The sequence below is a fragment of the Erinaceus europaeus genome, chromosome 1, assembly GCF_950295315.1.
Source record: "Erinaceus europaeus chromosome 1, mEriEur2.1, whole genome shotgun sequence".
NCBI lineage: Eukaryota > Metazoa > Chordata > Mammalia > Eulipotyphla > Erinaceidae > Erinaceus > Erinaceus europaeus.
Genome location: NC_080162.1, coordinates 71431098 through 71453416, shown reverse-complemented (window position 1 = coordinate 71453416; position 22319 = coordinate 71431098). Strand labels below are relative to the sequence as shown.

At 49.7% G+C, this 22319-nt stretch overlaps 1 protein-coding gene across 5 annotated transcripts; it reads right to left on the bottom strand.

Annotated features, from left to right (window-relative positions):
* Window positions 1-2781: 2781 nt before the first annotated feature.
* LZTS3 (leucine zipper tumor suppressor family member 3) lies at window positions 2782-14004 on the bottom strand. Of its 5 annotated transcripts, none has more exons than XM_060187319.1 (6): window positions 13842-14004; window positions 12026-12179; window positions 7753-7942; window positions 6799-7272; window positions 5640-6506; window positions 2782-5298 (listed from the first exon to the last, which is right to left on the bottom strand). In XM_060187319.1, exons 3-6 carry the CDS (start codon window positions 7846-7848, stop codon window positions 4600-4602), a joined length of 2136 nt encoding a protein of 711 aa, XP_060043302.1. In that variant the 5' UTR covers window positions 7849-7942; window positions 12026-12179; window positions 13842-14004; the 3' UTR covers window positions 2782-4599. The 5 variants fall into 5 exon arrangements, with proteins under 5 accessions (XP_060043302.1, XP_060043303.1, XP_016050874.2 ...); XM_060187320.1 differs by lacking the exon at window positions 12026-12179 and adding an exon at window positions 8451-8563; XM_016195388.2 differs by lacking the exon at window positions 12026-12179 and having other exon boundaries at window positions 13842-14003.
* Between the last annotated feature and the right edge of the window lie 8315 nt (window positions 14005-22319).

Sequence of the window (22319 nt, the reverse complement as noted above, 5' to 3'; positions counted from 1 at the left end):
TCCTACTCAAGGCTTAATCACTGATTACAATACACATAAGGCTAGGGAAATAACATAATGGTTATGTAAAAAAAAAAATGTTGATGTCTGAGGCACAGGATGTCCCAGGTTCAGTCCTCAGCACCACCATAAGCCAGAGCATAGCAGTGTTCTAGTGGGAAAAAAAAGTGGATAGGAGTGGGTGGGCTGGGCTTAAGCATACACATCACCATGCACAAGGACCCAGTTTGAGCCCCTGCTTTCCACCTGTAGGAGGGAAGCTTCACAAGTAATGAAGCAAGCATTGCAGGTGTCTCTTTGTCTCTCTTTTTTAAATTTTTTATTTAAGAAATGATTAATTAACAAAACCATAGGGTAGGAGGGGTACAATTCCACACAATTCCCACCACCCAATCTCCATATCCCCTCCCCTCCCCTGATAGCTTTCCCATTCTCCATCCCTCTGGGAGCATGGAACCAGGGTCATTGTGGGTTGCAGAAGGTGGAAGGTCTGGCTTCTGTAATTGCTTCCCCGCTGAACATGGACGTTGACTGGTCGGTCCTACTCCCAGCATACAGGTGTCTCTCTCTTTCCCTAGTAAGGTGGGTCTCTGGGGAAGTGGAGCTCCTTGTCTCTCTTTTTTTAAATTAGCGATTCAATATTTATTTCCATTCTTTCTTTTTAAAATTTTATTAATTTATTATTGGATAGAGACAGAAAGAAAGAGAAAGGGGAGGGGGGAAATAGGAAGGGAGAGAGAGACACCTGTAGCACTGCTTCACCAGTCATGAAGCTTTCCCTCTGCAAGTGGGGTCGGGGGCTTGAACCTGGGTCCTTGTGCACTGCAATGTGTGCACTTAGCCAGTTGTGCCACCACCTGGCCCCCGTTTCTGTCTTTCTATTCCTCCCCTCTCAATTTCTCTCTGTCCTATCAAATAAAGGGAGGGGAGGCCACCAGGAGCAGTGGATTTATCCTACAGACACCAAGGCTCAGCAATAACCCTGGTGCCTAAATAAATAAATAAATAAATAAATAGTCTGGGAGACAGCATAGTGATTATGCAAAAAAAAAAAACAAAAAACCCTCATGCCTGAGGCTCTAAGGTCCCAGGTTCAATCCCCAGAACCACCATAGGCCAGAGCTGTGCAATGCTCTGGTTTCTCTCTCCATATCTATCAAATAAATGAGGGTGGTCCGGGAGGTGGCTAAGGCACTAGACTCTCAAGCATGAGGTCCTGAGATCAGTCCCCGGCAGCACATGTACCAGAGTGATGGCTGGTTCTTTCTCTCTCTCCTCCTATCTTTCTCATTAATAAATAAATTTTATCATGAAATCTTATAAAATTTTAAAAAATAAAATAAAATAAATGAGAGGCTGGGTGTGGCACACCAGGTTAAGTGCACACATTACAGTGAGCAAGGACCTGAGTTTAAGCCCTTGCAGAGAGAAAGCTTCACAAATGGTGAAGCTGGTCTGCAGATGTTTGTGTTTCTCTCCCTATCTCCCTCTTTCCTTAAATTTCTGTCCTATTAAATAAATAAAGTTTAAAAACAATATATCTAGGGCCTAGGAAGACAGCATAATGGTTATGCAAAATGTTTTGAGGTCCCAGGTTTAATCCCTGGCCCCATCATAAGTCAGAACTGAGCATTAGTCTGGTCTATCTATCTACCTATCTTTCCCTCTGTATCCCACTCTCTCATTAAAATATTAAAACCAGGGACCAGGGGGTGGCACACCTGGTTGAGTGCACATTACAATGTGCAAGGAACCAGGTTCAAGCCCCCAGTCCCCACCTACAGGAAGAAAGCTTCACGAGTGGTAAAGCAGGGCTGCAGGTGTCTTTCTCTCTATATATATAACTTCCTCTTGATTTCTGGCTGTATCTATCATATAAATAAAGATAATTTTTAATTTATTTTTAAATGAGATATTCTTTTTTATATTTGTTGTTTTTCCTTTTTGTTGCCCTTGTTTCTTATTGTTGTAGTTATTATTGTTGTTGTTACTGATGTCGTCGTTGTTAGATAGGACAGAGAGAAATGGAGAGAGGAGGGGAAGACAGAGGGGGAGAGAAAGGTAAGACACCTGCAGACCTTCTTCACTGCCTGTGAAGCAACTACCCTGCAGGTGGGGAGCTGGGGCTAGAACTGGGATCCTTCTGCCAGTCCTTGCACTTTGTGTCACGTGTGCTTAACCCTGTAACGTGTGCACTACTGCCTGACTCCCAATTTTTTAAAATTTATTAAAACTACATATATGTATATGTTCTGCCTTCAAACAGTGCTCAGACAACTGCATACTGTATCAGGCTATTCTGTACCACTTGCCTCTGCCCAGCAGCCTAGCATCCATATCCTAAGCTGTGGACATTTTAAGACAAAATCGTGGATGGAGGTGATAGCATAATGGTTATGCAAAAAAATTTCCTGCCTGAGGTTCCCAAGTACCAGGTTCAATCTCCTCCCTCCCTCCCAGCACTGCCACCACCACCACCACCACAAGTCAGTGCTCTGGAAAAAAAAAGAAAAGACAGAAGAAAATTGGGCACGATTAGGGTGGCACGTCACCTTTGGGGTGACAGTCTGAATTACAAAGAAAGCTTGATTGGGCAGAAACGTATGACCATAACTCTCTGGGCAACATGGAATTTGGGCTTTAGGCCAACCTTCTGACACGGTCCGATGAGTACCTCCAGTCCCATGCCTCTCCTGGGAAATGTTTACTCCAGCTTTGCCCTCTATACACCCCTCCCAGGTCTCACCTCCCACATCTGCAAAGACACAAGCAAGCCAAAAATGCCACTCAAGAGGCTTTCTCCATTTTATTTCTTTGGGAAAAGAAAATGAAATCTTTCCATCACATATGGTAGATATATATTTTATATATATATATTTATATATAATTTCTTTTGTGGTTGGAAGTCCCAAAGCTGAGTCTGTTCATACTTTCTTCTATTTCTTCTTACTAATGCCTTCTCTTCCTCCTGCCCCTCTGGCCCAGGCCCAGTGAGGGGTAAGTGGAATGGGCAGTGATTGCCAGGGTGGCCCCAGTGCAACTCAGAGATATGGTGAGGGCCACCCAGAAGGTGCTGTGCAAAGGGACAGAGGCCACACAGAGGCACTCCTGTTTTTGTGGGGGACACACAGCTCATTAAACAGTCACCAGTCATGGGAGGAGGCTGGACAGGGGTTGGGGGACTTGCTCACAGTAATTGCCAGCTCTCTCCATCCTGCCCCCCCAACCCAGTCTTTGGGATGGGAGGAAAGTAGTGAAAAGAGAAATACAAGGGCTGAGGGCCAAGCCTCCTCCATTTTTTATTGCTGGTGAATAAGAAATTTGCTATTTCCTTCCTATCTTGAGGAGACAGACTTCTGAAAGGGCCTTGAGAGGAGGAAGTGACATTGGTTCTCCCAGCTCCACTGATGGCCATGCCAGGCCTATCTTGGGCAAACACTGGGGTACCTTAGGGCCCTGGAATTCAGGGGGTCAACATTTCTCTCAGGTCAGCCATGTCTTTCAAGGGCAATCACAACCACCACCACCCCCTAGATCTTCAAAAGAAGGGCCTCAGGCTCAGGCTTGCACCCAGTGGAGCTTGGAAGTGGGCAGTGCACCAAAGATCAAGCAGAATTTTCTAGTGGAAGAAAAGGTGAGGTTTAGGGGAAGAGGTGGCCTGGAACAATGATGCTCTGAGCATGAAAGCAGAGAAGGCTGAGGGAATCGGGTTAGGGGAAGACACAGGAAGACATCACAGACACTCACGTGACCTCAGAATCTGGGTGAGAAGAGTGCCTGAGAGGCAGGTAGCACTTAATAGCTGTAGTGAAAGCCAACAGTGGCCCTGGGTGTGGGTCAGCCAAGCAGACAGGGCCATCGCCCTGGCCCTGTGGGTCCTGACCAGAAGGGTGGGGGGAAGAGCTAAGAACTTCCAGGTAACCTTTCCCAAGAAGAGAAGGGCAGAACTTCCCTGGGCACTGAGCCTCCCTCTCTCTCCCAACACACACATGTGGAGGCACATACACGCAGGACCAGTCCAGGCTCTGAGGGCCAAGCACAGAGACCTTTCAGGGAGGGGCTGGCCAGGCAGCCCTCTCAACCACAGGCTGGCCATCTGCTCCACTTGTCCTGCCAATTTCCCTGGGGAGGGAGAACAGTGCAGGAAGGAGAGAGGCCAGGAGCCCAAGGTCAGTCAGCTTCAGCAGGTCCCCTCCCAGGCTACATGGCCTAGGAGGTGAGCACAGCAAGCATCACTGGACACAGGAGAACTGACAGTAGCAGCCTCGACCCACCAAGGGGCCAGGGTCCCTTACGGTGCCTCAGGCCTGCCACCTCCATCTCCAGCAAGGATGCACCAAGAAAGGGAGCATGGGTTCCCTGCTGCCTGAACCCTTCGTCCCCACTCACTCTGCCCTCTTTATTCCCTCCTTGGGGGGAGGGCTCAAGTGGGCTGCCTGGAGGGGAAAGGAGAGGGGCCTGGTCACAGCTGCTTTGAGAATCTCTTTGGTCTGGGGAGATGGGGGACATGGGGAGAAGAGATGGAAGGGAGGAGACACTGGGGATGCTGCTGGCCTTTGGCAGAGCATTTGTCAAAAGGCCACATGCCCAGATAGGGGGTCAGATTTCTGTGGACTCAATGCGCTCAAGGCGGGAGGGTGTCCAGGCTTTCTTTTCCTCTCCATGTTGGGGGGTAGGCGTGCTAGCACCCCCGGTAGACCCACGCTCCCGCAGCCGCCGCTCCAGCTGCTGGTTGCGCTGATACATCTCCACGTAACTCAGCTGCAGCTGCTTCTGGTACTCGATGACCTTCTCCTTCTCCTCCAGCCACACCCGGCGCTCCTCTGCAAAGCTGGCGCCCTGGCGCTCCCGTGCCCGCCTCTCAGCAGCCAGCTCAGCCTGCAGCCGGCCCACCTCCCGCCGCAGGGCCCTCGTCCCATTCTCCCCTCCAGCATCCACCTCCCCATCCAAGGAAGCCAAGGAGGCAGCGGCAGCCACCCCAGCCTGTCGGCGCATCTTGGCCTCATCACTCTCACAAGTGGCCAATGTGTCCTGGGGTTCAGCTGGGTCCACAGGGGTCAGTGTAGCCTTGAGGCAAGTGGCAGGCAGCTCTCCTTCTGCCAGCTCCAGGCTGGCCTGCTTGCTGCTGAAGGAGTCCCTCAGGCTGAGCAGCTGCTCCTCCTTTTCCCTCAGTGAGGCCCTGCCCTCTCGAAGCTGGGAGCGCAGACCCACAATCTCACTCAGCTTCTGAGACACGTCTGCCTGCGAATCTTTGAGCTGCTGCTTCAGGAGGGAGATCTCCCCAGCCTTCTGGCATACCTGGGCAGGTCGAAGGGAGAGAAGCCAGTGTGAAGGCAGAGATCAGCCTACCCCCATCTGAACCCCCATTTGGAGACCCAGAGGCACAAAACTTCTCGAGGGTTCAGGGTCAGCTCATCTGACTGGACAGAAAAGACACACAAGGGCAACTGTCCCCCTCAGGAAAGAAACAATCCTCTCACATAGCCCAGGGACCACCGCTGGTCTTAAGAGCTCCCTTAGATGATTCTGTCCCTCCCCCCCTCCCCCCACCCCATGACAGTGATAGGTCTGGGAGCCTCCAGAAGAGCAGAATGAGGGGGACACAGACAGAGAAGGCCCACCCACCCCACCAGCCGTACCTCCCACTTCGTTTCCTCCATCCGGGGCAAGAAGTCAGCCTGCTCCTTCTGGCAGGCGGCCACCTTGTCTTCTAGCTCTTCTCGCTGCCTCATCAGCTGAGCTGCCTCCTCCTGCAGCTGCTTCTTGTCCTGCTGCAGCCGAAGCACCTGCAGCTGCAGGCCCTGCTGGGCGCGCTGGGCACGGCGGGCCACCTGCTGCAGCTTCCCACTGCAGCCCTGCCGCAGCTCGGCCAGCTCTCGATCCCACGCTTTCTGCCTCTCCTCCAGCACCTGGGCCACGGCCGCCTCACTCTGCTCCAGGCTCCGCCGCAGAGCTGCCACCTCCTGTTCCTTCTCCCACAGCCGCTCCTCCAGCTCTTGGATCAGAGTGCTGGGTGAGGGTGGAGAGCAGGCCACAAACGGCAAGCCTCCGCCTCCACTCTCCCCCGAACCCAGGTGGCCTGACCGCCCCATAGAGGAGGATGACCCACTCTTGCTGGAGGCCCGCCCGCTGTCAGAGGTGGCCAGGTCCTGGTAGCCTGACCCACCACCACTACTGCCCCCGCCACCACCACTCCCATAGCTGGCAGTGCCGATGCGGTTGATGTGACTGGTGGAGGCACTAAGGGGTGCCAGGTGCTGGCTATAGCTGGAGCTGTAGGTGGGCAGACTTGTGAGCGAGTTTCGGCCTGAGTCTGAGAGGCCACCCCCACTCCCACCTGCCGGAGTCATTGTCCGAGACTTGTCCAGTCCACCCTTGAGGCCAGCAGGGCCCTGACGTCCCTCAGGAGTCCCGTTGGTCTGTGGGGGACACAAGTTCTGCATGGAATGGAAGTTCTTGGGTACAACAGGCTTGAAGGCTGAAGGCCGAACTAATGGCTCTGAGCACTACAGAAAAGCAAGGCGGGGGCATGGTATCAGGATTGGGCTTCAGATTGCTCCCAACCTCTCCTTTCTGGCAGAAACTTATTCAGTCCCACTTCCTCCCATTCCCCACCAAGGGTCTCCACCCTACACACCCCACCATCCAGGGCTTTCCCTGAGACCCACCAGCTGGACCTGACCCAAGCTTCTACCTCATGCTTCCCCAGCTTAGTCTCCATTTTGGCTCCTACAACCCAGCCACCCAGCACTCCACCCTCCTCTCACCCCTGGAAAATGGCCCTGAGTGGGTACTGACCTGGTCTAACTTGCCAGAGGTGGCCAAAAGTTTAGGTGGGTGGCCGGGCTCACGATACTGTGGTGGGGCCTTGTCACTGCCGCTGCTGCTGCTGCCGCCACTGCTACCCACCACATTGCCGCAGACATCGGTGTGGTCACTGCCTCGGAGCTCGCCATTGAGGTAGAGGGAGTTGGCAAGACCCTTGTCTTCTGAGGGGTAGCGGCCCGGCCTCTCCCGGCTCGCCCCGCCACCACTGCCTCGGGGGCCAGGGAAACTGCCCTGGCTGCCCCCACCCCCTGTGCGGGTGCCCACGCTCTTCATGGTGAACTCCTGGGCATGGGCCACCCCACCACCCATGCCGCCCATAGCCAGGCGAGGGTCTGGGGGGCCAAGCTCAGAGGGCCGTGGGGCAAAGGCCAGGAGGGGGTCCCGCCCCGGGTCAGCCCGCACAGGCAGTGTTTCCAGCTTCGCCATGACTGAGCCAGGGGAGTGCTGTGGGGACAGGTGGGAAGTCAGGACCCAGCATCATTCCCACCACCCCAGCTTGCTGCCTCTTCTCTACGGTGCGTGCAAGAGTTCCCAGATACCCATGGTGAAGAAATGGGAATGGGTAAGGAAGACAGCTTGGGACTGGGCACTGCCTGCCCCCCCACCCTGGGGCACCATGCACAGATGCTCCCCATTCAGTATTCACTCCCACATCCTCATGCACCTTCTGGTCTCTGGTATCCCCCTCTCCCCCCAACTCAGGTGCAGCCCTGGAAATTTAAGGCTTCTTAATCCTGGGTATGGTCCCCTATATGCCAATCTGCTGGGCTGGGGGGGATGTGGAAGGGGACCACAGCACCTGAATCAACAGGGAACCTCAGAAATTAAAGGAGATAAACCCAGCCCTATGGAGTAACTGTGGTCGGGGTCCTTCCTGGCCCCTAACCTAGGGTGTTGCAGTCAAGGGCTGAAGTGGAGGCTCACTACCAGCGCAGGCTCCTCTCCTTGCCTTTCCAAGGGGGTGGGGGGCGATGGGTCCTCAAGCCTGGGACCCTCCGAGGCCCGGTCTGCTGGGGCCATGTGCCTCACTCTCGCAGTCGGGGCTCGGCCTGAGCCAGCTGCAGTACTCTGGACCGACAGGTTGAGCCATCCCGAACTGCAGTGTCCTCCTCCTCTGTGAAATGGGAGGAATGAAGGACCTACCTGCCACAACGGGAGGCAGGCAAGAGAGGGGCGGGGTCTTTGCTCCCGGACGCCACTTGAGACGTGCCCACTGACGGATGGGGTCTTCAGCTACAAGTAAGACCCTCCCTCCTGGAAGTGTCCCCACTTCCACTGACCCACTTTCCAATGGTGAGTACCTCTGCAGAGCACCCGACAGAGGACATAGAGCCACCAGTGCCTCCCTCCGCTCTTTGCCTGTGATTCTCACAGGTAGGAGGTGAGGGGTGGGGCCTCCACATACCCCAACAGGTCAGACCCCAGCTAAGAATCCACTTGCCACTGAGAAGACTTCCTGGATGTCTCCTTCCCTCTCCCAAACCTCCCTTCTCCACTCCCCATGGACCTTGACCCTGCTCCATTCACAGTAAAATCCTCTCTGAGCCCTTCTGCCGAATGGGCCCGCCCCCCCCCCTCCCCAACTGGAGCAGGGGAGCCGGGCCAGCAGGGCCTCAGGTTACCTGTGCTCAAGGAGGCCCCATTTCCTGGTTCCTTTGTCTCAAGTCCACACCTGGGAGCACCTGCCTCAGAGATCTGTATAATCCAGCTGGGCAGGAGCAGCAAACACTGCCTGCTGCAGGTATTAAGCTCAAATCAGTGTACCAGAGATGGGTGGCAGGGGGCGCCCTTCAGGTCTTCAGCCCCCTACTCCCATTAGAAACCAGGCAGGAAACCTTTTTCTAAGGTAAGGAGGTCCGGGTGGCACCACTGGCCACATGAGTGCTCTCTGGAATGCTCTCTACCCAAATGCCCACATCTAAAGTGTGTCCATCCTGTCAGGCTACAGACTAGGAGAGCCAGATGAAGCTTCGCCGTTTAGAATTCTCCTGGCCACCACACAGAAATTGCTGCCCCAGGTGGCTGCAAAGCCCGCCACCAATCCAGTTCACTGCCTCTGTAAAATTCCACTCTCTTGCAGCTCACCCCCCTCCTCTCCCAGGTGTGAACACTGCACCACCTTCCTCTATCCCTACATGTAGCACTGAGCCCAGGGTGAGAAAGACAGCCAGGACACAGTTTCAGGGTAGGGTCAGAAGTGCAAGATGTTGATCATGAGTGCCTCTTCACACTGGTGTCTCCCTCCCAGTTCCTGCTCTGTCCCCACTCCCAGCACATTCAGGCTGACTAGTCCTTCAGCCAGAAATCCCTCTCCTCTTGACATCCCTGGCTGCAATGAAATATCCTAGGAAGCTGAGCAGCCAGAGGCTTGGAACGAGTGGGAAGACCTGGACAGGGCTCAGGAGGAAGAACAGGCAAAACTTCATATAAATGGGGACATGGGGGCAGGAGGAGTCCAGATGGGGGCACCATCTTAACATGACAAAGGGAGGGGCTGGGTGGTGGCGCACCTGGTTGAGCACACACGTTACAGTGTGCAAGGACCCAGGTTCGAGCCTCCGGTCCCCACCTGCAAGGGGAACGCTTTGCGAGTGGTGAAGCAGGGCTGCAGGGGTCTACCTCTCTTCTCTATTACTCCCTTTTTCTGGCTGTCTCTATCTAATAAATAAAGATGATAAAAAAAATTTTTAAAAAAACATGACAAAGGGAGACTTTGGGTACTAGCAGAGAATACACTAGATAGAGATACTGGGATTATTAGCATTTGTGGTGATGTGGGTGGGCCAGCACTGAGCTAGAATATAGAACAGCAGTGTTAGAAGCCTAGGAGGCAGTGTGGGAGCAGAAGAATACCAGGAGAAGGGAAATCCTACAGGAGCAAGAGGCTTCAAGAACATGGACATGTGACTCAGGAGGCAGTGTAGTAGGTAGAGCACTGGATTTGAGTGCATAAGCTGAGCATCACACATGCTACAGTGATGCCCTGGCTCCCTCTCTCTCTTTCTCTTGCATGTTAAAAAGAAAGAAAAGAACATGAAAGCAGTTGCCAGTGTGAAAAAGGGGGCAAGTGGGCTGGCAAAATAGTTCATTTGGATAGTGCACTGCTTTGCCTTGTATGTGATCCAGCTTAGGTGAAATTTGCATCAAGAAGGTGGGAACATCACTGATGTCTATGAGAGATTGGTATCAGAAAAGTGCTGTAAGGCAAAGGCAGACTATAGAGGTAGAGAGATTTGGAAGCAAAGATGGCAGTGTTCACTCTAAGAAAGGTCTGAGAAAGCAGTAATTTAAGTTGATTTAGAATTCAACAGTTATTTTCTCATTTTTTTCCCACCAGTGCATTGCTCAGCTCTGGCTTATGGTGGGGTGGGGATTAAACCTGGGACCTCAAAGTCTTAGGCATGAGAGTCTTTGCATAACCATTATGTTCTCTCCCCCACCTTTTTTAATTTTAAAAGTAAACCTAAGGGGGCCAGGTGGTAGCACACCTGGTTAAGCACACACACACTACGGTTTGCAAGGACCCAGGTTCAAGTGCATGGTCCCCTGCAGGGGGAAAGCCTCTCAAGTGGTGGAGCAGGGCTGCCTTTTCTTTTCAGTTTCTCTCTGTCTGTATCCATTAATAAATTTATATATATATATGTATATATATATATATATATATATATATATATATATATATATGGAGAGAGAGAGATGTAGTAAACATAAGAGAGAGAGAGATACCACAGAGTTAGCACAGCAGACTTTCAGGCCTGAAGCCATATAGGTTGAATGTTCAACCTCTGGTATCACCATAGGACAAAGCTGAGCTATATTTTGGTCTTTTTCTCTAATGAAAATAAATAAAATAATTTAAAAAATATTAAACAAGGTTGGCGAGATTGCATAGTGGTTATACAAAAATATTTTTGTGTCTAAGATTATGAGGTCCCATGTTGAATCCCCAGCACTACCATAAGCATGAACTGAACAGTGTTCTGGGGGGAAAACAATAAATAAGTAAGTAAGTAAGTAAGTAAGTAAATAAATAAGCATCTTAGGAGGTGGCTCAGTGGATAAATGTTAAATTCATAGACATGACATTCTGAGTTCAATCCCTGACACCAATTGTGCCAGAATGATGTTCTGGTTCTCTCCACCTCTCTCTTTCCCATGAATAATAATAAATCTGTTTTAAAAATTAAGCATGCCCTTCCCTCTCAATTTCTCTTTGTCTCTATCCAGAATAAATGAAATGAATACAAAATATTTTTAAACAAATTAAACATGGTAGAAATCTGAGTGTATGGACATACCGAAGGAAATTACCAATATTGGGATTAGAGATAGAAGCCAGGCAGCGGCGTACCCGGTTAAGCTGATATATTATCAAGTGCAAGGACTTGGGGTCAAGATCCCGCTCCCCACCTTCAAAGGGTCCGCTTCATGAGTGGTGAAGCAGATCTGCAGATGTCTAGCTTCCTCTCCCTCTCTCAATCTCCCTGCTCTCTCAATTTCTCTGTCCTACATAATTAAAAAAAAAAAAAAGAGTTAAAAAGATAGACAGTTAAAAGAAACAGGAAAACACACATATGTTAGGAAAACTTTAAACTTTAGATATTAAAAAAGAGATTAGAGATATAAGGGAAGACTGTGGGGCAGGGAGATAGCATAATAGTTATACAAAGACTTGAATGCCTCTGGCTGCAATATCCTAGGTTCAATCCCTGGTACCACCATAAGCCAGAGCCGAGCAGTATCTTGGTTAAAAATAAAATAAAATAAAATAAAATAAAAGCGGGTTGTGCCAAAGGCCTAAGTGTGGGCAGGAGGAAACCCCAGAAGTGACCATGGTGCTCATGAGAGTCCCAGAGGATAATGTCCAGGGAGATGCTTTGTAAACTGTAATGTGCAGTGCAAAATGTGCAGCACTATCTTCTCTGAGACCCAGTAAAGGAAAACCTGACCATATGTTGAGGCTGGTCACATGTCACTCTGCCCATTTCTCCAGAAGATGTGTGGTCTCTAGTCAGGCTCAGGTGCTCATTGTCCTGGACAGAAATGAGGTCCCAGGACTTGCTCTGCCTAGGGAATATTTGAAGGCCAAACCACAGCAGCTCTCCCTGGAGCCTCAATCCCTTAGGGAGCTTCTGGCTGTAATTCTACCCTGTCACAGCCAACCCCAAGCAAGTGTCCCCTGGCCCTTTCTTCTTACCAATTTGAGCTGTAGCAGCTTCTTTCCTCAAATCCCCAGCAAACAGCTGACAAAACAGGGAAAGGCATATGCTCCCCTCATAGGTAAAAACTGAGCCCAGAGGAAGGGTTTGCTCTTCATCTGTGAGTTGGTGTCCTGATCTATCCCAGGTGGCCTGCAAGGACATGAGCTCAACAGCTTGAAATGAAAGCCTACTGCTTGACTCCATCTCTTTCTCCAGCCCATCACCCTCAGTGCCTGGGTCATTAACACAGTACTAGCAGTCACAAAGAGGTCCTAGGAGCCTTACATGGGCAGGTCCCTTCAATCCTCAGTGAATAATCTGCTTTGCACCCCTCCCAAAGCTAGGGACACTCCATCCTTCCCTTGGAAAGCTCAAAGACTCCAACACTAGCCCATTCACCTCCTAAAGATCTCAGCAGCCTTTCCTGCCACTGTCCTTTCTGGGGGGCTCCTCACTGGCTTTTCTCACCCTGCCTTCCTTCCAACCCATGCAGCTGTCAGACACTCTTTCTAAAGGGCAAAGGTAATAGTATCTGTCCAGATTCTTCCATGACTAGCACCAAGTGCAGCAGACTGAGTTCTGGAGGCATCAGTTTCAAATGTAAACCCCAGCAGCTCCACTGATGAGAGGTGGAAACCACAAGGAGGTTATTTCACCTCTGGTTCTCACACCTACCTTACAGGAATCTTAAGAAGAAAATGTATTCCGCATCAAATGCCTGACATTTCTCTCAGTCCCCAGAACCAGAGCAGAGCTTGCAGCAAGAACTCCCAAGGCCTCCTCCACTGACCATCCTATTTCCTCTGGCCTAAGCTCCTTGACACAATCTCTAGCCTAGCCCTCGGCCCATCCTGTATGAAAACACACATCCTTGAAAAAGGACCAGTCCCAATGCTGCCTCTTAGAAAAGCATCCCTATACGCCCCGAGAATCTAGGTGCATTTTGCTCAGGTCACTCCAGTAAGATTTCACTCTGAGGCTTCCTCAGGGATGGATGGCCTGTGAGTGCCCAGGGGGCAATGATGGCAGAGTCCTGGGGATCTTTAGGTGCTGGTAGTGAAGAGATGTATATGGAAATGCATATGGAAATGCTAGTTATAAGCAATGCAAAAAGGCGATGAAACTGGATGAGGGAACCAGGTAGGGCTTTCAGGAAGGTTGGAGGAGGAAGGGATGGGGCATTGAGGGGCTTTAGAGGGTAAGGAGGTTTCCAGAACTTCTTGGTTGGGATGTATGAGGTGGGATCCATTTTCCCTGGGAGACAAATGGAGAAGAGGCCCGTCTCCTAGATTCTGGCTCTGATGCTGCCCATGTTCCAGGACTGAGGGGGCTGATGGAGCCACCACCCCCCACCACATCACACACGCGCGCGAACACACATGAGCCTCCGTGCGGAGGGGGGGGTTGTTCGCCATTCACCACCAGCCCACAGCCCGCAGCACCGACAGACAGACCCGGGTCACAGGCTGTCCAGGGGATGTGGGGGTCTTCTCCGCAGTGGGGGGAATTCCGCCCGCACCTCTCCGTGATCCCCACCAACGTGTGTGGCCCGGGGGGCGGGGCACAGAGAGAAGAGGTGACATAATCCGGGCCGCACCCCCTTCAGCCGCCACCTCCCCCCAGGCCCCGAAAAGCATCCATGACATCACCAGCCTCATCGCCGTTCCCCTCCCCCCCGGGACCCCAGCAGCTGGACGCGTCCCCCCACCTCCCCAGCTTCGGATCCAGCCGGACCAGCGCGCGGTGCAGCGGGCGCGGCGGCAGGTCGCTGTGGGGAGGGGTGGGGCGACGCTGCGGGCCCGACTCACTTACTTGCTGCCTTCGGGTGCGGCTCAGGGTCTCCGGCGCGGGGCCACCTGCCCGGCTCGCAGGCGCAGCCCGAAGCCCGCCCGGCGGGGCGCGAGGCGCGGGCCCGGCTCCGCTCCTCGCCCCTCCCGCTTCCCTCCCGGGCCCCGCCCACCCGCGGCTGCGGCAAACACCGGACCCGCCCCCCAGACACGCCCCCAGGGGCCGCCAATCCCCGCGCAGGGGTGGGAGCAGCGTCTTAACCCCTCAGACGCCGGGTTCCCGCCTGCACCGGACCCTCATTCTCATCTGCTGCGGGCCGCTGCGAGGCTGAGAGGCTTCCCGGAACCCCCCTGTCGCTCGCCTGTCCAGACCATTGGGCTCAGCCCCCAGTCTCTCTAACAAATCCAGTGTTACCGCACCCTCCTGGAACCACGCATTTTTGGCAGCAGGAGGAGATTGGGGAGCAGGGTGAAGACGCTGAACCCCGAACTCCACGGCTCTCACGCTCCAGCGGACGCCCAGAGACCCTGCAAGGTGGAGGCGGGGCTGGCGGCTCGGGTAGGCTCGACTCCGCCCGAGGAAGACCCACGAATGCGCCGGGACGAAGCGGAGTGGGAGCCCAAGATGGGCAGATTCAGCCCATTGGCAAACCCAGCTGGTTTGAAACTTGCAGTTAGCGGAGCTTCCCTGGAGCTGGGGGCTGCGGCGGAGGACGAGGAAAAACGATTTGCAAAACCCGGCAGAGTTTGGCTGCTCTGTGCCTGTGCTTTGCACCTGATGTGAGGACCCGACGTGGCCCTACGCTGCATCCTGGGGGAGAGGGAGTGAGATGGGGATTTGTATCCTGACCTCCGTGCCGAGCCGCGTAATGTGCTGTGAGCACTCAGTCTGTCCAGGGTGGCCTGGGAGCGTGGCTTGAGGAAAGATTACCCTCGGGTACACAGACAGCCTTAGCACATACCTGGAGTCAGGAAGGGTTTATCCGAAAATCTGCTACACCTCCAACCCAGCGGAGATTTTAACTCTTTGCATCTCTGCTGTTACAGAGAATTTGTTTTGTCATCTGTCATCCTGTTTTATAGTTTTTATTTACTAGTTCCTGTTTTCTGAATTTTTATGTATTGTTGTCTTCTGTAGTGACTTTCAAGGTAAAAACAAGTATATTTTTAATTCTCCTGGTGGGTACCTTTAAGGTGGTTTTTTTTAAATATTTTATTTTGGATAGAGAAAAGTTGAGAGGGAAGGCAGAGATAGACACCTGCAGCACTATTTCACCATTCATGAAGCTTCCTGGCTGCAGGTCGGGACCAGCAGCTTGAACCCATGTAGTTGTACACCGTAATATGTGTGCTTATTTGGGTGCATCACTACTGGGCTCCCTTATACTTTATTTTATTTAAAAAAATTTATTATCTTTATTTATTAGGTAGAGATAGCCAGAAATTAAGGGGGGGGTTAGAGAGAGACACCTGCAGCCCTGCTTCACAACTCGCAAAGCTTTACCCCTGCAGGTGGGGACCAGAGGCTCGAACCTGGGTCTTTGTGCATAGTAACAAGTGCACTCAACCACATGCGCCACCACCTGGCCCCTATACTTTATATTTTTTTTAATGAGAGATACAGAGAAAAACAAACACTAGCACACTGCTCAGCTCTGGCTTATGGTGGTGCTGGGAATTGAACCTAGGACCTTAAAGCCTCAGGCATGGAAACTATTTGCATATCCATTATGCCATCTCCTCAGCCTTGTACCTTTAAGTTTATCCAATAAAAATAGTTTGTTTCGTGAGTCGGGTGATAGTGCAGAGGGTTAAACCAACGTGGCGCTAAGCACAGGGACCGGGGGAAGGATCCCAGTTCAAGCCTTCGCTCCCCACCTGCAGGGGAGCCCCTACACAGGCGGTGAAGCAGGTCTGCAGTTGTCCATCTTTATCTCCCCCTCTCTTATCTTCCCCATCTCTCTCCATCTCTCTCCATTTCTCTCTGTCCTATCCAACGACGACGACATCAATAACAACAACAATAACTACAACAACAATAAAAAACAATAAGGGCAACAAAGGGGAAAATTAAAATAAATAAATAGTTTGTTTCACAATTATTGAACTCGGTGACAAGCCATTCATTAATATTCCTCTTTATGTAATAAGAAATTACTCTCTAAGAGATTTATTTACATATTATGAGAATGAGAAAGGAAAAAGAACCAGAATACGGATCAACTTTGGTGTAACATGGTTTAAGGGATTGAACGATTGAACTTGTGACCTCAGGTAGGCAAGTTGTTACCCTAACATGCTGTGCTATCTCCCAATGAGAAATCTGATGGAGGGCAGGGTTAGCATAATGATTATGCACAGACTTATGCCTGAGGCTCCAAAGTCACAGGTTCAATCTCCTGTGCCACTATAAACCAGAGTTGAGCAGTGCTCTGGGAAAAAAAAAAAAAAAGATAATAAATGTAATGGGGGCCAGGCAGTGACCCACCTGGTTAAATGCACACATTACAGTGCACAGGGAACTGGGTTGAAGCCCCTAGTCTCCACCTGCAGGGGAAAAGAAAGCTTCATGAGTGGTGAAGCAGCGATGCAGGTGTCTCTGTGTCTCTTTCCCTATCCTCCCTTCCCCTCTGAATTTCTTTCTCTATCCAATAATAAATAAATAATATTTTTAAAAATAAATAAATAGGGGATTGGGTAGTGGCACACCTGGTTAAGTGCACATAGTACTAAGTGGAAGGATGCAGGTTTGAGTTCCTGGCTCCTCATCTGCACAGGTGGGACACTTCACAAGTGGAGAAGCAGATCTGCAAGTGTCTATATCTCCCTCACCTCTCAATTTCTCTCTGTCCTACCCAATAAATGGAAAAAGTAGCTACCAGAAGCAGTGGATTTGTAGTGCTAAAACTGAGCCTCAGTGATAACCCTGGAGGCAAAAAAAAAAAAATATATATATATATATATATATAAAGATTTATGTCATCATATGTTAGAATATTTCACATGAGGCAGAGAGAGAAGTCAGAGAATTACTCTATTACATGCAAATCTGGGGATCAAACCAGGAACTGAAAGCATGAAAGTCTAAGGCTCTGCCAGGTGAGCTTGTTTACATTTTTCCTAATGTCACAAAATTTTCCAATTTTTTTTTAATTGCCATGAAAGTTATTGCTGGGGCTCCCTCCTTTTTTTTTTCTTTCTTTCTTCCTTTTTTAAAATTTTATTTATTTTCCCTTTTGTTGCCCTTGATGTATTTTTATTGTTGTTGTAGTTATTATTGTTGTTATTGATGTTGTTGTTGGATAGAACAGAGAGAAATGAAGAGAGGAGGGGAAGACAGGGGGAGAGAAAGATAGACACCTGCAGACTTGCTTCACCTCCTGTGAAGCGACTACCCTGCAGGTGGGGAGCTGGGGCTCAAACCAGGATCCTTATGCTGGTCCTTGTGCTTCAGGCCACTTGTGCTTAACCCGCTGTGCTACCGCCTGACTCCCTCCTTTTTTTTTTTTTTAAATATTTATTCCCTTTTGTTACCTTTGTTGTAATTGTTATTGTTGTTGTTATTGATGTCATCGTTATTGGACAGGAAAGAGAGAAATGGAAAGAGAAGGGGAAGACAGAGGGGGAGAGAAAGAGAGACACCTGTAGACCTGCTTCACTACTTGTGAAGCGACTACCCTGCAGGTGGGGAGCCGGGGCTTGAACCAGGATCCTTATGCTGGTCCTTGTGCTTCGGGCCACTTGCGCTTAACCACTGTGCTACCGCCCGACTCCCCTTTCTTCCTTTCTTTCTCTATTTTTATCTTCTTACTCTTCTTCTTCAACTTATTATTTATTTATTGGATAGAGACATTCAGAAATTGAGAGGAGGGGTGCCAGTCCCTGTTCAGGGCACCATTTTCCCGAGCACTTTTTAATCACAAAGACGGGAGTATTCCATGGGCTCCCGGAATGACGAATGTGTCCCAAAGACAACTGCTCTCAGACGAGCTCTTTTAAAATTTCTAGCTTCTTGTCGGGCTGCGCCGTGGAGAAGAGAGAGAGGAGGTCCAGAGCAAGTGGGGTACACAAATCTTTATTATTGGATCAGGAGGGGGTGGCTCAGGCCACGTGGAGTCAGCCGAAAATGGCCGTCCCCGCTACCTCACCACCGGGCAAGAGAGAGAGAGAGAGGGTGCCGAGAGTGGGGGGGGGGGGAGTGGGAGGACTTTTATTGGGCAACAACCAGGGGTGATGTGTCGGGACAGGATTGGTTGAAAAGGGCACTGCTAGGATTTCACAGGGAGTGGTAAAACCTGGGGCCATAGATTGCATCTGAATAATTCCTCAACATCATCTCCTCCTTTCCCTTTATATCTAAATGGACACAGTAAGGAAATATGGAATGGAGCAGGCTTAAATGTTTTTAAGGAATGCCGTGCTCAGGTGGGAAGATGTAGGACGTTTCTGTGGAGGAGGGAAGGCTTAAATGGCCACCAACCTTGTGAGATTTATGTGTCCCCCTGTGCTCAACCCCTCTTTAGAGAGAGAGACTTACCTGGAGGGACTCATCTCATAGGTTAAGCGCTGCCTGCTCAACCATCTCACAATATCTCTACATCTTTTTCTATCTTTCTATCTAGTCATCGCATAAGATGGTTCAAAGTCTGTAAAAGACTATCTATGACAGAGGAATAGTAGTGTAGGGGTTAGCAGAAACCTTTTGGGCATAAACCTAAATGATATAACAAAACAGGAAGGGACAAGTAGGGGAGTAGTAAAAGCCAGTGTGATGTCAAGGGAAGGATTGGTGCGTAAAGGGACATTCCCTGTTTGGGGGGGGCAAGGGTACATAATGATGGGGAGGTGGGAGGGCATGACCCACCAAGCAGAGGGGCTGTTGGCATTGTATAGTCCTCAAGGCAACAGTCTGTAAAGTCTATGAACTACTCAGGGTCAGTCTATGAAAAACCAGCAGCGTGAAGAGAAAGAAGCTGCTTTAAAATTGTGTAAAGTGTCCAAAGGGTATACCAGCAGGTCCGATAGAAGTCTCAGTCCAAGTAGATGGTGAGGGGAAGAAATGGCAGGGGATGAACTTAGTTAAAATATATGGATTTTTAACTAATTTTTACCTCAGACTTTAAATGTAAGTTAATTTTACCTTTATGAGAACTATGTTGAAAACCTTTTTCATTTAACTTTGCCTGGTAAGAATGTAGCCTTAAAGTTACATTTTTAACCTTAAAGTTAATGTATACCAAACTTTAAACACACACATACACATGGTCTTCAGTACACAAGGAGAAAAACTTTTGTTATGGAGACATGTCATTTTAAACATGTATTTAGATCTGTACCGTCTTAGTTGAACCATTTTTACTCATACGGTTTAAGACTACTGAAAGCAGAGAGGTTAGACAGAAGCAGGCTTAAGATATTTAGAGAGAGTGAGGGGGGGAGAAAGAAATGGTAGGGAAGTTTTGTTTTGGGGCTCTGTGAACTAATTTTTCAGATTCTGCTATTTTGTATCAGGAGTCCCAGAGGGTGTCCTGCCTCTGGCAAAATTGGCAAAGGGAGGGGCCGCAGAAGCTGTGGTAGCAGCCTAAGACATGTCTTCCAAAATAGGAGTCTCTGGGCGACAGCCTCATGGTCAGCTAGACTAGGGCTGCTTCTCAGGCCAGAGTCAGCGCTCCTTAAAGGAGACATGGGAGGAGACCTTGCACATCTCCCAAGCACTGCAATCACGGTCAAGAGAATCCACAGTGCAGCCCCAAGTGAAACATCTCTGAGGTAGAAAGCCTGTCCCATGTCCGCAGAGGGTCAAGTGGCTGTATACTTACCTGCCTCTGGATGGGTTGAGCCCCACGTTTGGGTGCCAGGTGTCGGGCTGCGCCACGGAGAAGAGAGAGAGGAGGTCCAGAGCAAGTGGGGTACACAAATCTTTATTATTGGATCAGGAGGGGGTGGCTCAGGCCACGTGGAGTCAGCCGAAAATGGCCGTCCTTGCTACCTCACCACTGGGCAAGAGAGAGGGCGCCGAGACCGAGGGGGGGGAGTGGGAGGGCTTTTATTGGGCAACAACCAGGGGTGACGTGTCGGGACAGGATTGGTTGAAAAGGGCACTGCTAGGATTTCGCAGGGAGTGGTAAAAGCTGGGGGCGTAGACTGCATCTGAATAATTCCTCAACATCAGCTTCTCCCTAGGCAAAGGCCACTGTTCCACCCAGACAGGCTCGTTAGAAAGCCAATCTAAGCGGGGAGTTCTGTTATGAACAGTGGAAGTTAGTATTGGGGGTGCTGGTCAGGTCTAGTAGTGTCACAGGAGTGTGGTGCCCTGCAGAGGTGTCTGAGGATATAACTACATCCAGATTCCAGCAAGTCTCTCCCCATTAAATTGGTGCTTATATCAGCTATTAAAGGCCGAAAGTGTCTGGTAGTCCCTTCTGGATCTTCCCACACAAGGGAATCTCGTGTGAGGAATGCTTGAGTCAACCCTCCAACACCATGTAAGCGCGGTCCTGGGAGGAGTTCCCAGCTCTGGGGAACCTCTTCTTGTCTTAAGATTGTCTTATCTGCCCCCGTGTCAATCAAACACTTAAAAAGAATATTACCAATCCTTATCATCATAGTCTTAGCATTTATGGTTCACCAAGGAAGGAACAGATTGGTACAGGTCTTCGGAAGGGAACTGGATTCAATCATTCTTCCCTTTTCTCTCACAGATACAGAGTGGCTCATACACCACCATTCTTGTTTTGCTGTAAGTTTAATGGGTTTTCCAGGACAATTAGATAATCATTTTCCTTCTAATAATTTGATAGCTTCTTTACCTCTTTTGCCTCTACTAGTACCTAAACTTTTCTCTCGAGATCCCATCCCCTCTGCTCCTACAGTCTTCACTGATGGTGGAAAAAAAGGGGGCTGCTGCCTTTATATATTATCCAGACCAGCAATACCCCAAACCTCTCTTTACTGAGCTTCCTGATAATTCCCCTCAGTACAAAGAACTTTATGCTGTTTTCCTTGCATTAGAAGCCATACCAGAATCTTTCAACCTTTTTTCTGACAGTGTGTATACTGTTAACTTACTTCCATGGCTTGCTCGATCTTATGTGAGAATTGATGACAACCCACTTTCTCCTCTCTTAATTCAAATTGCCTCTATGCTCTGTTCTTGAACCCAACCATTGTATATTCAGCACCTTCGATCCCACAGCCCTCTTCCTGGTCCCCTATCCGAAGGGAATGCTGCAGCTGACCACCTCACCTCCACAGGAATTCTCCTAGCCTTTGTCTCTAATCCTGCTGACTTTCATTCCCCAACCCATGTTAATCTTAAAGGACTTCGAGCTCGATTTCCTGATATTCCTCTGGCAAAGTTGAAACGCATTCTTGCTACGTGCTCCTCCTGTGCAGGTCTAATCAAAACACCTGCTATTCAAACTCTTGGGGTTAACCCCCGAGGTTTAAAAGCCAATGCTCTTTGGCAAATTGATGTCACCCACATACCCAACTTTGGCAAATAAAAATATGTGTTCATCTCAATTGATACCTTCTCTAAGTTTATGTGGGCTACAGCTCAGATGGGAGAAAGCTCAAAAAAGCTTATAAGCCATATGCTATTTTGTTTTGTTGTAATGGGCATACATCTTCAACTTAAAACTGACAATGGGTCTGCTTTTATTAGCAAACAATTTAAAGATTTTTGTTCCCTCTGGAACATTACTCATACTACAGGCATTCCGTATAATCCACAGGGACAAGGCATTGTCGAGAGGGCCCATCAAACTCTTAAGGCTCAATTAAGTAAAGAAAAAGGAGAAATGTACCCCCAATATCCAACTAGCAAAAGCCTTAACTACGTTAAATCTCATTAAAATTTACAAAAACTTGGACCAACCTCCTATTATTCATTGGCAAACACCATCCACCCTCCCAGCTAGTAAAGTCAAATGGAAAGATGCATTTGATAAAATTTGGAAAGGGCCTGACCCCCTATTGACCATGGGGAGGGGTTTCACATGCGTTTTTCCACAGAATTACTCCAAACCTGTCTGGGTTCCTGCCTGCCATGTCTGGCAGTACCCACTTGATGCTGCTGATATCCCTGAGGAACAAGAAACACTGCAAGAGGACTGGTTGCAGTAAGCACCCCAGGATCCATAATACAACATGGCAGAATCTGAGAAAACTGATTCACAGAGCTCCCCCCCATGAGTGTCTTATGCTATGACTGGCCAGTTGTATTTTATGAGTGAGTTGAAAAAAAAATTAAGTGAGATGAGTGACCAAAATTTTTTGTATGACCCATTTTTGCTCAGAGTACTCTGGAACTTAATTGACTTTATATAAATTTGCTGGACGCAGCCATGGTTTCTGGAGATGTCCAGAAACAGTCCAAAAATTGCTTTTTTCCTCTTTTTGATTTCTTTTTATGTCTTGGTATAAATATGAAACATTTAGTTTTAAACTGAGTGAGTAAAGATGGTTCAATTATGACAGTACAGATCTAAATTCGCGTTAG